At 47.8% G+C, this 17382-nt stretch overlaps 1 protein-coding gene across 1 annotated transcript in view; it reads right to left on the bottom strand.

The window, feature by feature from the left end:
- Positions 1-294: 294 nt before the first annotated feature.
- brinp1 (BMP/retinoic acid inducible neural specific 1) overlaps positions 295-17382 on the bottom strand; it is a 195358-nt gene continuing 178270 nt past the window's right edge. The window contains exons 6-8 of the mRNA XM_033049074.1: positions 10623-10859; positions 7137-7359; positions 295-1881 (exon numbers count right to left, since the gene is read on the bottom strand). Coding sequence (XP_032904965.1) covers positions 741-1881; positions 7137-7359; positions 10623-10859 — 1601 coding nt within the window. The 3' untranslated portion in view covers positions 295-740. The remainder of the gene's footprint in view (positions 1882-7136; positions 7360-10622; positions 10860-17382) is intronic.

The following is a 17382-nucleotide window of genomic DNA, read 5'->3' as shown; positions in this document are numbered from 1 at the left end:
TGTGTGCGCATGTGCGTGTGTGCGTGTGCGAGTGTGTGTGTCTGTGTGTGTGTGTGTGTGAGTGTGTGTGTGAGTGTGTGTGTGTGAGTGAGTGTGTGTGCGAGTGTGTGTGTGTGTGAGTGTGAGTGTGTGTGCGTGTGTGAGTGTGTGTGAGTGTGTGTGTGTGTGTGTGTGTGTGTATGTGTGTGTGTGTGCGCATGTGCGTGTGCGAGTGTGTGTGTGTGTGTGTGTGTGAGTGTGAGTGTGTGTGTGTGAGTGAGTGTGTGTGCGAGTGTGTGTGCGCGCGCATGTGTGTGTGTGTGGACACGTGTGCGTGTGTGTGGACATGTGTGTGTGTGTGTGTGGACATGTGTGCGTTTGTGTGTGGACATGTGCGTGTGTGTGTTATATGTGTTATATCTTCTGTACAAATTAGCGCTAGTTACCCGCTAGCCTGTGTGTGAATTTTGGAACGGCAGTAATCGGGAATAAACATTCTCGGCTCCCGCACACATCCACGGAAGGGCTGCGAGGGTGCCCTCCTCTGAAGGGATATGAAACATGCTTGGACGGATTGATTTGCGGAAATCCCCCACTCATCCCCACCTATCGACTCCTTGCCTTTCCACAAGAAATCGCTTTGCGTGTTTCCGTGTTCCCCCCCCTCATCTCCCTCTTTCTTTCTTCTTCTTCTTCTTCTTCTTCTTCTTCTTGTGTTGTTGTTGTTGTGTTTGCCGCTGTACAAGTCCTGCTGGTGAGTGTCAACAGAGTTTGGTGGTGAGCAGGTCAGCCCGCTTGAGGACCTCGGAGTTGTAGATGTTCAGGGCGTGGTTGATCCTCATGACCTCGCTGCTGTTGAGCTTCAGCCGATGCTTGAGCATACAGGAGAAGAGGTCCAGCTGGGATTTGCCGGGGGCCACTGGTGGGGCCAGCCGGTTGATGCGCTCCCGGATGTCCAGGAGCAGCAGCATGACGGAGGACGAGGAGTGGAAGGGGCTGCCCTGGGCATACGACTGGTTGACCTGCTGCACCACGCTGCGCAGGAGGTCCGTGTTGAAGCGCAGGCTGTATCCGTAAACCTGCACGTCCGAGATCTTGATGTAGATCTGCCGCTTGCTGGGGTCCGACAGGTCCACGGGCCCCTGGGCCGTCTCGTTGCGCAGGGCCGCCGGCAGCTTGGCCCGGGTCCGCAGGTAGACGTGGACGGTCTCGAACACCGTCTTCCAGCGGTTGCCAAGCAGCAGGGTCCAGTTGTGGCAGGGCGAGTCGCGCAGTCTCGTTTTCTCCCAGCTGGGGTAACCGTACTCGCCGATCGGCGTGTTCCACCCCTCCGAGTGGCTGCCGCTGAAGGGGTTAATGTAAACAAAAAACACCGGGTCCAGACTGCTGTTCCTCATCTGGCAGATCTTCATGGACAGTCCCACCACCATGTGGATGAAGTCCACCCGGTTCTTGTTGCTCTTCAGCGTCAGGGACATGCGCTTCCTCCAGCGCGGGTCAAAGAAGGTGTCCAGCCTGATCTCGTTGCTGATGAACATGGTCTGGATGGACAGCCTGGAGTCCTTCTTTGCCAGGAGGTAGTTCAGCTCCAGGTCGTGGAAGTCCAGCTCCGTCTCGAAGCTGACGAACTGCTCGCTGCGCTCCGAGTCGACGTTCTGCGGCTCGCAGCGGCCGCGGTACAGCTTGAAGCCCCGGTTACACGATCCGCACAGGGAGATGTTGGCCAGGCTGCACATGGCGCAGCTGCTGTTGCTGCCGATGTTGCATGGGATGGCGCGCTGGCAAACGCTGGCCACCGCGTGGCACACGCACGTCTTCTGGCTCTCCAGGAAGGTGCCCCAGTAACCGTTCTCACTGCAGTACAAAAACGACTGGACCCGGTTCAACCACTGGTGCACGGACCTGCAGAGACACAAAACATCAACGTCAGCATCTTGCATCTGACTTAGAGGCACAGTGTCACACAGTCACAGAGTCACAGAGACACAGAGTCACAGTCACAGTCACAGAGTCACAGAGACACAGAGACACAGAGACACAGAGTCACAGTGTCCCAGTCACAGTCACAGTCACAGAGTCACAGAGACACAGAGTCACAGAGACACAGAGACACAGAGACACAGAGTCACAGACAAACAGAGACACAGAGACACAGAGACACAGAGACACAGAGTCACAGACAAACAGAGACACAGAGACACAGAGACACAGTCACAGAGACACAGTCACAGTCACAGAGTCACAGAGACACAGAGACACAGAGACACAGAGACACAGAGTCACAGAGACACAGAGACAGTCACAGAGTCACAGAGTCACAGAGACACAGAGACACAGAGACACAGAGACACAGAGACACAGTCACAGAGTCACAGAGTCACAGAGTCACAGAGACACAGAGTCACAGAGACACAGAGACACAGTCACAGAGTCACAGAGACACAGTCACAGAGACACAGAGACACAGAGACACAGAGTCACAGAGACACAGAGACACAGAGACACAGAGACACAGAGTCACACAGTCACACAGTCACAGAGTCATTGTCATAGAAACATAGAAAAATAGGTGCAAGAGTTGGCTATTCGGCCCTTCGAGCCAGCACCGCCATTCAATATGTTCATGGCTGATCATCCAAAATCAGTATCCCGTTCCTGCTTTCTCCTCATATCCCTTAATTCCATTAGACCGCAGAGCAAAATCTAACTCTCTCAAAATCATCCAGGACATTGTATTTTCTTAATTGTATATTCTGAGCACTTTGACCCTAATTCACCCAAATGCAATTAAAAACAGTGCAGGTGCTGGTTTATACCAAAGATAGACACAAGATGCATGCCGGAGTAACTCAGCGGGTCAGGCAGCATCTCTGGAGAATGTGGACAGGTGCCATGGCTATCACACACTGGCATACAACGTGGAAGGACCAACACTGGGGTGACTGAGTACCAAACTCAGAGATGGCGCCCGCATAGCGGACAAAAACAGACTGGACAAGCTGATCAGGAAGGCCGGCTCAGTGGTCGGGGCTGAGCAACGAACGGTCCAGCAGGTGGCAGAGGCCAGAACTCTGAATAAACTGGGTTCAATAATGACCAACCCCACTCACCCACTCCATGCCCTGAAGGTGATCAAGAGCAGCATCTTCAGTCAGAGACTGATTGCACCAATGTGCAAAACTGAGAGACATAGGAAGTCCTGTTTACCAGCTGCTATAAGGTTATATAATGCGCATAAATAACTGCACTTTTTTAAATTAATTGTATTTTAACTTGTATTTTAACTTGTATTTTAACTTGTTAAGTATGGAAGCTATTTGAGGAAATGTGTGGTGTTATGTCTGTCTTGAAGCTGTCGTGGCACTGTAATTTCCTGTAAAGGATTATTAAAGGTATAATCAATCAATCAATCAATCAAACAGGGCTAATTGTTGACCGGAGTTTAACCAGGCCAGGGGTTATGTTAAATTCTATAGTGTTGTGTTTATCTCATTTGTGTGCTGCATGATAACTCACATTTCACTGTATGTGACAATAAATGTCCTTTGTCCTTTGGGGTGTGTAGAATAATTTGGCTTTGGTAAAAATTGTAAATTGTCCCTTGTGTGTGTGGGATAATGTTAGTGTGCGGGGATCTCTGGTCGGTGTGGACTCAGTGATATGAAGGGCCTGTTTCCGCGCTGTATCTCTAAACTAAACTAAACCTTCTCCTTCTTAATCTCAAATTGCCCTTGCATATTAGCATTCATAAGCATGAACAATGAACAACTGTGTGAGAAGGAACTGCAGACGCTGGTTTAAATCGAAGGTAGACACAAAATGCTGGAGTAACTCAGCGGGTGAGGCAGCGTCTCTGGAGAGAAGGAATGGGCGATGTTTCGGGTGGAGATCCTTCTTCAGACTGAAGAAGGAACAATGAAAAATGAATCTATATTTTAAATTCCCTCTCCCTCCTCCCTTGTCCCCATAAAAGCACCTTCTCTACATTGAAATAAATTGGGATATAGTACTGAATCCAAACGTGCAGATAGTGAGTGAATTCTACCTCCAGCATCAAGGCATGGTCAATAAAGCTATTGTGGCATTAATAATAGATTTATTGATGAAACCACCGGCTTTTGACCTCCATCGCAGGCAGTGAAGAGAGGGATTGGCATGTTGGCCTTAATAACAAGAGGAATCGAATATAGGAGCAAAGAGGTCCTTCTGCTGTTGTACAGAGCCCTAGTGAGACCACACCTGGAGTATTGTGTGCAGTTTTGGTCCCGATGTTGGGGGAGTCCAGAACCAGGGGTCACAGTTTCAGAATAAGGGGTAGGCCATTTACGACTGAGATGAGGATAAACCTTTTTCACCCAGAGAGTTGTGAAACTGTGGAATTAACTGCCACAGGAGGCCAATTCACTGGATGTATTCAAGAGTTAGATATAGTTCTGAGGGCCAATGGGAAATGGGGAGAGAGCAGGAACGGGGTACTGATTGTGGATGATCAGCCATGATCACATTGAATGGCGGTGCTGGCTTGAAGGGCCGAATGGCCTACTCCTGCACCTATTGTCTATTGTTTATCGCAAGCAATGGCTAACCCTGAACAGAATCCACACCAGACCATCCGACACATGGTGAATGACTGCTCTGAGGTTTTTCCCCTGGGGGCATCAAAGCCATCCACCCAGTAACTAATGCTGTCCTGGCCTGGATGTCTACTCTTGATCTACAACTTTAGGCTGTGCATGCCATACGCAAGAAGAAGAATAAATCTATTAAGCATAATAACATAAAAAATAAAAGCAAGGACAGGCTGTTCAGCTCTTTGTGCCAGCATCCAAAGTTCAATAAAACCTGGGCTGATTTTCTTTGTTCCATAGTACCTTTCTGTGCTTCCTTGATTCTCGTTTGCAACAGACAGCAACTTTGCGACCTAGGTGTTTGGTCCATTGTCTAGGAGAAGCTCTGGAGAAAAGGAATAGGTAACGTTGCAGGTCGAGACCCTTCCTGAGGAATAAGGAACATTAGCCACTCTCTAGTCCTGGAGAAGGGTCTCGACACGAAACGTCACCTATTCCTTTTCTCCAGAGATGCAGCCTGACCCTTGCAGTTTAGGTTTTTAGCGATACAGCGTGGAAACAGGCCCTTCGGCCCAAGAAATCCGCGCCGACCAGCGATCCCCGCACAAAAATAGCGGAGTCAGGGGATATGGGGAGATGGCAGGAACGGGGTACTGATTGGGGATGATCAGCCATGATCACATTGAATGGCGGTGCTGGCTCGAAGGGCCAAATGGCCTACTCCTGTACCTATTGTCTATTGTCCATTAACACTATCCTACACACACACTAGGGACAATTTACATTTATTAAGCCAATGAACCCACAAACCTGTACGTCTTTGGAGTTTGGGAGAAAACCGGATCACCCGTATAAAAAAACCCACGCATGTGACAGGGAGAACGTACGAACTCTGTACAGACAGCACCTGGAGTCAGGATCGAAGCCCTGTCTCTGGCGCTGCAAGAACTGTAAGGCATCAACTCTACCGCTGCACCACCGTTGGCCGCCCATCGTCCCGAAACGTCACCCATGCCTGTCCCGCTGAGTTTCTCTGGCATTTCGTGCCAATAAATTGCACCCTCTTCCCAGCCAAATTTCAGGACTTCATTTAGCGTTCCCGCCAGGCAAGACACGATACGATGCTGGCAAATCTTAGGCTCCTAGGGTGTGGATGAGTAAATATACAACGGCAGCACGCTACGGTAATAATGTTCCTTGTAGGACTTTGATTGGGCCAGCTCTAAATTACATTGACAATCCTGAACCAGGACTTCTTTCCCATCCAATGTCTAAGATGTTGCTAATGGCAGATAAAAGGTTAGCTAGTGATTTTCTTCAATCTTCTCACTTGTACTGTGACAGGATCAATCAATCATACGAATGCAGCATACATTAGCTGGGTAAGACTATTAAAGTGAACTTGATCAAATACACTTCCTTTTCTTAATAAAGTTGTCTCCATGAAATCATTTCCATTCGGTCCATTTTCTTTTCATTTCTCACACTTGCAGTGGAGGCGCAGGGAATGTACGGGAATTTATTGTAACTGGTGGTGAGGGGCTTGTCAAACATAAAGGGGCTGTCCCATTTGGGCGACCTAATTGGTGAGTTTAGAAGAGTTTGAAGAAATGTCATGTTGAAGACCTCCTTCGACTATGTTGAAGACCAGCTTCGACTAGCTACGACTAACTGCGGGAAAATTGGACACCGAATAGTGGAGAGTGAAGACGACCTCCTTCGATCTCCTTCGACCTCCCTTTGACCTCTCTTCGACTATGATGAAGACCATCTACGACTACCTTCGACTACCCTCGATTACCTACGACTAACGTGCCGACCTACTACAACCTACTAAGATTATGAGTAAAAAAAGTATCGAATTTTTCCATGGCGACCTTTTTTTACTCGCGGGCATTTTTTAACATATTGAAGAAACCGCCGCGAACTAGCTGAGGCCTCGAGTACGCGAAGACCACTCTCGAGCATGAAGGAGAGTTACGAAGACCTCCTACGACCTCGTGTCGACCATGCTGCGAGTATGAGTCGAGGGCAAACGCGCCAGAACTCGCAGATTAGGTCGCTCAAGTGGGACAGCCCCTTCAGGCAACCAAAAATCACCATTGTCCATTTCATTTGAAGATAGACACAAACAAGCTGGAGTAACTCAGCGGGAGAGGCAGCATCTCTGGAGAGAAGGAATGGGTGACGTTTCGGGTTGAGACCCTTCTTCAGACTTGGGCCTATCCACTCTCGTTTCCCTCACCCCTGACTCTCAGTCTGAAGAAGGGTCCTGACACAAAACGTCGCCTATTCCTTCTCTCCAGGGATGCTGCCTATCCCGCCGAGTTACTCCAGCTTTTTGTGTCTATCTTCAAATGAAATGGACAATGGTTGTCACCAAATTAGGGTTTTTTTCCACATTTGTAAGTACAGGAAGTCTGAAGAAGGGTCTCGACCCGAAACGTCTCCTATTCCTTCCCTCCATAGATGCTGCCTCGCCCGCTGAGTTTCTCCAGCATTTTTGTCTACCCACAAGATGATGAGGAGACTGGTGACTGTGATAGAACTTGCCACTGGGCTCCCGACTGAGATTTTTGCCGATCTTACCTTTCCCGGGGCATTTGGTGGTTGGGGTTGTGTCGGCAATGGATGCTGAGACTGAAGAGTTTGCGGGCGGTGCGCTGGATCTTCAACTTCAGCAGCTCCACTGTCCCCAGAAGCATCTTGTACCGTGCCTGCAGATCCCAGTCATTGCCCCAGTGCTGGTGGACACTGCCCATGGTCAGGAAATGGGTGGAGGGTAACCGCTTCAAGAAGGACTTGAACTCATCTGCAAGGAATGGAGATAGGTTTGCACAGAAACGTCAGGCACAGAGACACAGAGCAATGGGGACAAACCTTTGTCCAACGAATGTTTGCCAAGCACCCATTTACCCCAAACCTGCCCTCAGGATCAACAAACTCATCAGGAAGGCTGGCCCCGTCCTGGGGGTGGAGTTGGAGTTAGATTCATGGGAGTTGGGTCTTGGAGGGGAGGATGCTCCTCAAACTGCGGAGCAACCTGGACAATACAGCTCACTCCCTGCCTCCGTGACACACTGGTCAACCTGAGGAGCACCTTCAGCAACAGACTGGTTCCACCAAGATGCAGCACAGAACGCCACAGGAGATCCTTCTTCCCTTGTGGCTATCAAACTGTACAACTCCTCCCCTTTCTGTCGTAGGTTAGACTGACACTGACTCCCCCCCCACCCCCCAATCTTTGTACATCCCCAATCCTTTCCACCCATCACTTTAATTTCATGTTTCATGTATTTTGTGTTTTATCAATTTCCCCCTGGAATAAATAAAGTTCTATCGTATCCCAGCTTAGTTTATTGTCACGTGTACCGAGGTACAGTGAAAAGCTTATGTTGCGTGCTAACCAGCCCACGGAAAAACACCTGTTATCATTTTCCTCACCGGCTCGCGAAAAGCAATTTACAGTCAGCGATTAACCCACCAACCTGCAGATTATTAGTTTAGTTTCGTGATACAGCGGGGAAACAGGCCAATCGGTCCACCGAGTCCGCGCCAGGCAGCAATCCCCGCACACTAACACTATCCTACACGCGCGAGGGACAATTTACAATTTTTATCAAAGCCAAATTATCCTAAAAACCTGCACGTCTTTTGAGTGTGGGAGGAAGCCAGAGCACCCGGAGAAAACCCACGCGGTCACGGGGAGAAGGTACAAACTCCGTACAGACAGCACCCGTAGCCGGGATTGAACCCGGGAATCTCTACCGCTGCGCCACCATGCCGAGCCACATCCTCTGCCCCCTCCTCTCCCCATTCTAGGTTCACAAAAAGGTCTTATCTCCGGCCTTTGCTGACGCATTCATAATTCTAATTTATAATTCGGCCCCGCATGGTAAGGCCGGCGAGATGGGAAAACATACAGGACAGAGTTATGGCCCTCATTTCATTTCCGTCGAGCTTAAGGCTGTGGTAAATCATGTCATCAGCACCGATAATTCATTGCCGTTCCACACCGATGGGACTGCGGTATTAACTCGCTCGGAAGAAACGCGGCCCCTGATTATGCTGAAGTGACTGAGGTGCAGTCTCCCAGCAAATTCTAAATCGCTGAACCCTGCACATCCACCTAATGTTATTTGAGAGCTCATGCCGACAAGTTAACTGGAACCAGAGAGTTGTGAAGAGCTTGTCTGATTTATAATCTCCCACATTCCTTTGCTTTTTGAGCCAATTTCTTTTTTCAACCTGAATTTCAGAAATTGTGGGGTGATAAATTCCAACGGTGTTTTTTTTCTATCGTGTCCACTTAATCTCGGTGTTGTATCACCAGAGTTTACGTGCTCATCAGTTTTTTTTTTTAAGAAGGAACGACAGATAAGGGAAAATTGAAGGAAGACAAAAAATGCTGGAGAAACTCAGCGGGCGAGGCAGCATCTATGGAGCGAAGGAAATAGGCGACGTTTCGGGTGACCCGAAACGTCGCCTATTTCCTTCGCTCCATAGATGCTGCCTCACCCGCTGAGTTTCTCCAGCATTTTTGTCTACCAGCAGTTTTTCTTTTCTACATCTGTGCACCTTGACATGAAACAAGTCACAGGGTGGTGAATCTGTGGAATTCTTTGCCACAGGCGGCTGTGGAGGCCAAGTCGGTGAATATCTTTAAGGCAGAGATCGATAGATTCTTGATTAGTACGGGTGCCAGGGGTTATGGGGAGAAGGCAGGAGAATGGGGTTAGGAGGGAGAGGTAGATCAGCCATGATTGAATGGCGGAGTGGACTTGATGGGCCGAATGGCCTAATTCTACTCCCGAGAACTTATGACCTTATGAACAAAGATCTCAGCAAGTGAAGGAGGATTTTAATGACCACCCAGAGAGTGATGTAGCTATGCAGCAGTTAGTCCTGATGCCCGACATAGACTCATAGAATGATACAGCGTGGAAACAGGCCCTCCGCCCCAACTTGCCCACACCGGCCAACATGTCCCAGCTACACTAGCCTCACCTGCCTACATTTGGCCCATATCCCTCCAAACCTGTCCTATCCATATACCTGTATAATTGTTCCTTAAATGTTGCGATAATCCCTGCCTCAACTACCTCCTCCAGCAGCTTGATCCACACACCCACCACCGTTTGTGTGAAAAAGTTAACCCTCAGATTCCTATTAAATCTTATCTCCGATTAAATCAGTTCCAGCAGCCTGGGTTCAACCCTTCTGCTTTCTGTGTGGAGTTTGCATGATCATATGGGTCTCCGTCAGGTGCTCTGGTTTCTTCCCACATCCTAAAGGAGTGCTGGCTGAAAAATGAGTTGGCCATTGTAAATTAGTCATCGAGGCATACACTGGGGCGGCACGGTGGCGCAGTGGTAGAGTCGCTGCCTTCCAGCGCCAGGGACCCAAATTCGATCCTGACCACAGTGTCTGTCTGCGCGGAGTTTGTACATTCTCCCCGTGACCTGCGAGGGTTTTCTCCGGTTTCCTCCCACACTCCAAAGCGTGCAGGTTTGTAGGCTAATTGGCTTTGGTAAAATTCTAAATGGACCCTTGTGTGTGTGGGATAGCGTTATGCCCCTGTCCCACTTAGGAAACTTGAATGGAAACCTCTGGAGACTTTGTGCCCCGCCCAAGGTTCCCGTGCGGTTCCCGGAGGTTTTTGTCAGTCTCCCTACCTGCTTCCACTACCTGCAACCTCCGGCAACCACCTGCAACCTCCGGGAACCGCACGGAAACCTTGGGTGGGGCGCAAAGTCTCCAGAGGTTTCCGTTCAGGTTTCCTAAGTGGGACAGGGGCATTAGTGTGCAGGGTTGGAGGTTAATTGGCTTCTATAAATTAACCCTAGTTGTGCAGGATAGAAATAGTGTGCAGTCTGGAGTTTGCACGTTCTCCCCGTGACAGCGAGGTGCTCCCAGGGCGCAGGTCGAGGGGAGAACGTACAAACTCCATACAGACAGCACCCGTGGTCGGGATCGAACCCTGGACCCTGGAGCTGTGAGACAGAAACTCTACCGCTGCCTCACAGTGTAGTTTTACAGACAGTGCTTTTCACATCTGACGCTTGCCTGGCGTACCTGACATTTCAAATTCTTTATAGGCCGTGTTCCAGGACTCGGACAGTCCGGACAATGTGTTCTCCATGATCTGGATGTCGGTGATGGGGCAGTTACATTGTTGGAATTCCATCGCACATTGGCAAGCGCACTGGCTGTTCTTACAGATGTATTCCCCCTCTGCATTGCACATGATGTAGCTCAGGGCCGACTGCACAAACTTCTCCCTCAGGTATTCAGGAAGAACAACCTGCAGACCTGCAAGAGCGGGATGAAAGAAAAAAGACAATTGTTTTGCTGTTGTCACTGGAATAGAAATGAACATCACCTTTGCCGAGGAAGGTCCTGCAGAAGAACTGTCTGAAGAAGGGTCTCGACCCGAAACGTGTGTCTGAAGAAGGGTCTCGACCTGAAACATGTGTCTTTTAGAGGGGTCTCGACCCGAAACGTGTGTCTGAAGAAGGGTGTCGACCCGAAACATGTGTCTTTTAGAGGGGTCTCGACCCGAAACGTGTGTCTGAAGAAGGGTCTCGACCCGAAACGTATGTCTGAAGAAGGGTCTCGACCCGAAACGTATGTCTGAAGAAGGGTCTCGACCCGAAACGTATTTCTGAAGAAGGGTCTCGACCCGAAACGTGTGTCTGAAGAAGGGTCTCGACCTGAAACATGTGTCTTTTAGAGGGGTCTCGACACGAAACGTCGCCCATTCCTTCTCTACAGAGATGCTGCCTGTCCCGCTGAGTTACTCCAACTTTTTGTGTCTATCCAGGGAACTGCAAATGCTGGTTTAAACCGAAGATAGACACAAAACGCTGGAGTAACTCAGCGGGACAGGCAGCATCTCCAGGGGAAAGGAATAGGTGACGTTTTGGGTCGAGACCCTTCTTCAGACTGAGACCTGACTCTCTGTCAGAAGAAGGGTCTCGACCCGAAACGTCACCTATTTCTTTTCTCCAGAGATGTTGCCTGACCCGTTGAGTTACTCCAGCTTTTTGAGTCTATCTTCAGAACATTGCCTTTATCAAGCTGAAAACAATATATCAGCTAGTTAGAGATGAGAGAGCCTGGGACGAGAGGTCATAGCCTCAGAATTAAATAACGTTCCTTTGGGAAGGAGATGAGAGGTAATGTCTTTAGTCAGATGGTGGTGAATCTGTGGAATTCATTGCTACAGAAGGCTGTGGAGGCCAAGTCAATGGATATTTTTAAGGCAGACATGGACAGATTCTTGATTAGTACGGGTGTCAAGAGTTATAGGGAGAAGGCAGGAGAATGGGGTTAGGAGGCAGAGATAGATTAGCCATGATTGAATGGCAGGGTAGACTTGATGGGCCGAATGGCCTAATTTTGCTCCTGTCACTTGTGAATTCATGACCTTAACACTAGGGTTCGTCAAGATAATTTAGCTCCCTCCAAAACAGCAAATATTTTTAGAAATAAAGTTGACTTTGACATAAACTTCTGGAGTAACTCAGTGGGTCAGTTCAGTTTAGTTTATTGCCACGTGTACCAAGTTACGGTAAAAAGCTTTTGTTGCGTGCTAATCAGTAGGCGGAAAAACAATACATGACCACAACTGAGCCATACACAGTGTTTAGGTACATGATAACGGAATAACGTTTAATACAAGCTGAAGCCAGTAAACATAGAAACATAGAAAATAGGTCTAGCAGTAGGCCATTCGGCCCTTCAAGCCAGCACCGCCATTCAATATGATCATGGCTGATCATCCAAAATCAGTACCCCGTTCCTGTTTTTTCCCCATGTTTTATGTGTCATTCCTAGTAGCCCTGTCCCACTGTACGAGTTCATTCCAAGAGCTCTCCCGAGTTTGCCCTGATTTGAACTCTGAGATTTACGGTAATGGCCACTCGTCGGTACTCGGGGCTCTCGTGGACATTTTTCATCATGTTGAAAAATCTTCACGAGTCTTCCCGTGCTTACCTGCTATTAGCGAGTCTTCCCGAGTACCTGCCGTTAGCGCTAAGAGACGTCCCCGAGCTCCGACGTACCCGCTACGTTCATTCTCCGTGCTTACCACGAGTTTGATTTTTTTTAAACTCGGGAGAGCTCTTGGAATGAACTCGTACAGTGGGACAGGGGCTTTAACTGTCACTATATGTCATGACTATGATATAGTTGGGATCACGGAGACATGGCTCCAGGGTGACCAAGGCTGGGAGCTGAACATCCAGGGATATTCAATATTCAGGAGGGATAGAGAGAAAGGAAAAGGAGGTGGGGTAGCGTTGCTGATTAGAGAGGAGATTAACGCAATGGAAAGGAAGGACATTAGTTTGCAGGATGTGGAATCGGTATGGGTAGAGCTGCGAAACACTAAGGGGCAGAAAACGCTGGTGGGTGTTGTGTACAGGCCACCTAACAGTAGTAGTGAAGTTGGAGATGGTATCAAACAGGAAATTAGAAATGCGTGCGACAAAGGCAAAACCGTTATAATGGGTGACTTCAATCTACATATAGATTGGGTGAATCAAATTGGCAGGGGTGCTGAGGAAGAGGATTTTTTGGAATGTATGCGGGATAGTTATCTAATTCAACATGTAGAGGAACCAACGAGAGAGCAGGCTATTTTAGACTGGGTATTGAGTAATGAGGAAGGGTTAGTTAGCAGTCTTGTTGTACGTGCCCCCTTGGGCAAGAGTGACCATAATATGGTTGAGTTCTTCATTAGGATGGAGAGTGACATTGTTAATTCAGAAACAATGGTTCTGAACTTAAAGAAAGGTAACTTTGAGGGTATGAGACGTGAATTGGCCAAGATTGACTGGCAATTAATTCTAAAAGGGTTGACGGTGGATATGTAATGGAAGACATTTAAAGACTGCATGGATGAACTACAAAAATTGTTCATCCCAGTTTGGCAAAAGAATAAATCAGGGAAGGTAGTGCATCCGTGGATAACAAGGGAAATCAGGGATAGTATCAAAGCGAAGGATGATGCGTACAAATTAGCCAGAAAAAGCAGCATACCGGAGGACTGGGAGAAATTCAGAGACCAGCAGAGGAGGACAAAGGGCTTAATTAGGAAAGGAGAAATAGATTATGAAAGCAAACTGGCAGGGAACATAAAAACTGACTGCAAAAGTTTTTATAGATATGTGAAAAAAAAGAGATTAGTTAAAACAAATGTAGGTCCCTTGCAGTCAGAAACAGGTGAGTTGATCATGGGGAACAAGGATATGGCGGACCAATTGAATAACTACTTTGGTTCCGTCTTCACTAAGGAAGACATAAATAATCTGCCGGAAATAGCAGGGGACCGCGGGTCAAAGGAGTTGGAGGAATTGAGTGAAATCCAGGTTAGCCGGGAAGTGGTGTTGGGTAAATTAAATGGATTAAAGGCCGATAAATCCCCAGGGCCAGATAGGCTGCATCCCAGAGTACTTAAGGAAGTAGCTCCAGAAATAGTGGATGCATTAGTAATAATCTTTCAAAACTCTTTAGATTCTGGAGTAGTTCCTGAGGATTGGCGGGTAGCAAACGTAACCCCACTTTTTAAGAAGGGAGGGAGAGAGAAAACGGGGAATTACAGACCAGTTAGTCTAACATCGGTAGTGGGGAAACCACTAGAGTCAGTTATTAAAGATGGGATAGCAGCACATTTGGAAAGTGGTGAAATCATTGGACAAAGTCAGCATGGATTTACGAAAGGTAAATCATGTCTGACGAATCTTATAGAATTTTTCGAGGATGTAACTAGTAGCGTGGATAGGGGAGAACCAGTGGATGTGGTGTATCTGGACTTCCAGAAGGATTTCGACAAGGTCCCACATAAGAGATTAGTTTACAAACTTAAAGCACACGGCATTGGGGGTTCAGTATTGATGTGGATAGAGAACTGGCTGGCAAACAGGAAGCAAAGAGTAGGGGTAAACGGGTCCTTATCACAATGGCAGGCAGTGACTAGTGGGGTACCGCAAGGCTCAGTGCTGGGACCCCAGCTATTTACAATATATATTAATGATCTGGATGAGGGAATTGAAGGCAATATCTCCAAGTTTGCGGATGACACTAAGCTGGGGGGCAGTGTTAGCTGTGAGGAGGATGCTAGGAGACTGCAAGGTGACTTGGATAGGCTGGGTGAGTGGGCAAATGTTTGGCAGATGCAGTATAATGTGGATAAATGTGAGGTTATCCATTTTGGTGGCAAAAACAGGAAAGCAGACTATTATCTAAATGGTGGCCGACTAGGAAAAGGGGAGATGCAGCGAGACCTGGGTGTCATGGTACACCAGTCATTGAAAGTGAGCATGCAGGTGCAGCAGGCAGTGAAGAAAGCGAATGGTATGTTAGCTTTCATAGCAAAAGGATTTGAGTATAGGAGCAGGGAGGTTCTACTGCAGTTGTACAGGGTCTTGGTGAGACGACACCTGGAGTATTGCGTACAGTTTTGGTCTCCAAATCTGAGGAAGGACATTATTGCCATAGAGGGAGTGCAGAGAAGGTTCACCAGACTGATTCCTGGGATGTCAGGACTGTCTTATGAAGAAAGACTGGATAGACTTGGTTTATACTCTCTAGAATTTAGGAGATTGAGAGGGGATCTTATAGAAACTTACAAAATTCTTAAGGGGTTGGACAGGCTAGATGCAGGAAGATTGCTCCCGATGTTGGGGAAGTCCAGGACAAGGGGTCACAGCTTAAGGATAAGGGGGGAATCCTTTAAAACCGAGATGAGAAGAACTTTTTTCACACAGAGAGTGGTGAATCTCTGGAACTCCCTGTCACAGAGGGTAGTCGAGGCCAGTTCATTGGCTATATTTAAGAGGGAGTTAGATGTGGCCCTTGTGGCTAAGGGGATCAGAGGGTATGGAGAGAAGGCAGGTACGGGATACTGAGTTGGATGATCAGCCATGATCATATTGAATGGTGGTGCAGGCTCGAAGGGCCGAATGGCCTACTCCTGCACCTAATTTCTATGTTTCTATGTTTCTATGTTATCACTTGCGGGTGGAGCACCAAGGCAAATTCCTTGTATGTGAATACTTGGCCAATAAACCTATCCATTCATTCAATCATTCATATCTCTTCATTCCGTTAGCCCTAAGAGTTAAATCTAACTCTCTCTTGAAAACATCCAGTAATGCCAGGGTCAGGCTGGATCTCTGGAGAACATGGATAGGCAACGTTTAGACACCTCTAAAGGATCACCTCTCATCTTCCTGTGCTCCAAGTAATAGTCTGATCCTGTTCCAACTCAGGTCCTCAAGTCCTGGCAACATCTTCATGAACTTTCTCTCTAGCCTTTCCTACTTGACATCTGTGCTATTACAACCTTTCCTATATTATCCCTTATATAGTTTCATGGACAACTGGAATGAGTTCACAACGTCACAAATTCTAGGGACAGAATTAGGTTATTCAGCCCATCAAGTCTACTGCGCCCTTCAATCGTAGCTGATCTATCTTTCCCTCTCCGTATCCATTCTCCCCGTATCCCCTGACACCCGTACTAATTTCAATTTCCCTCCTGGGATGAATAAAGTCGGATTGTATCATATGTCATAATCAAGAATCTGGCAATCTCCGCCTTAAAAATATCCATTGACTTGGCCTCCACAGTCTTCTGTGGCAAAGAATTCCACAGATTCACCACCCCTCTGACTAAAGAAATTCCTCCTCGTCTCCTTCCTAAAGGAACGTCCTTTAATTCTGAGGCTATGACCTCTGGTCCTGGACTCTCCCACTAGTGGAAATATCCTAACCACATCCACCCCATCCAAGCCAAATGGAAAAATTCTCTCCCCTATCCAAGCCAATCCAGTGACTTGGCCTCCACAGCCTTCTGTGCCAAAGAATTCCACAGATTCACCACCCACTGACTAAAGAAATTCCTCCCCATCTCATTTCTAAAGGTACAAGTTCATTGAAAGTATTCATCCAGTGAAGAAGTGTCTCGACCTGAAACGTCGCCCATTCCTTCTCTCCAGAGATGCTGCCTGTCCCACTGTGTTACTCCAGCTTTTTGTGTCTGTCTACTGGATTAACCTGGAGAGCAGTTTAGATTCAGCAGTAAAAGCGATGCCGGATGACATTGTAAATGGATGAGAACAAATGGCTGAAGGGCTAAACTATCTACTTATGTCTCTTGATATAATAAAAACAAAAGAGCTAATCGTGAATGACAGTGCTATCAAACTCAAGTAGCAAAAGAGAAGTTGATCTACGGAGCTGATATCCTCAGATTGAAATTGATCCAATTAATACTCATGAAATAAGTGATCGCACTAGAAACATTATCAGAAACAATCAGAGGAACATAACTGAGACAGGGGTTGACATCTTTAGCTTTAGGATATCATGTTGCTATTGTTCTCATTTAGTAGGTGAAGGATTTATTCACATTCAGGATGTACTTGATTTGGCACTTTGTCTCAGTCAATTTAGTTTAGATTAGTTGAGAGATACAGCGCGGAAACAGGCCCTTCGGCCCACAGACTCCGTGCCGACCAGCGATCCCCGCATTTTAACACTACCCTACACACTAGGGACAATTTACATTCACACCAAACCAATTAGCCTACAAACGTGGAGTGTGGGAGGAAACCGGAGATCCTGGAGAAAACCCACGCTGTCATGGGGAGAACGTGCAAACTCTACACAGTCAGGATCGAACTGTGGTCTCTGGCGTTGGAAGGCAGCAACTCTACCGCTGCGCCACCGTGCCGCCCAGGGAAAAGGGGACCTAAAATCCATTTAGCTGTTGGCGGGCCAGGCTGCATGAGCTCCTTCAGGGGCACATCGGTCTCCAATGCAGTCC

This window comes from Amblyraja radiata, chromosome 32 (genome assembly GCF_010909765.2).
Source record: "Amblyraja radiata isolate CabotCenter1 chromosome 32, sAmbRad1.1.pri, whole genome shotgun sequence".
NCBI classification, from domain to species: domain Eukaryota; kingdom Metazoa; phylum Chordata; class Chondrichthyes; order Rajiformes; family Rajidae; genus Amblyraja; species Amblyraja radiata.
The sequence above is the reverse complement of the archived record's forward strand: the minus strand, read 5'-3'. Positions and strand labels throughout refer to the sequence as shown.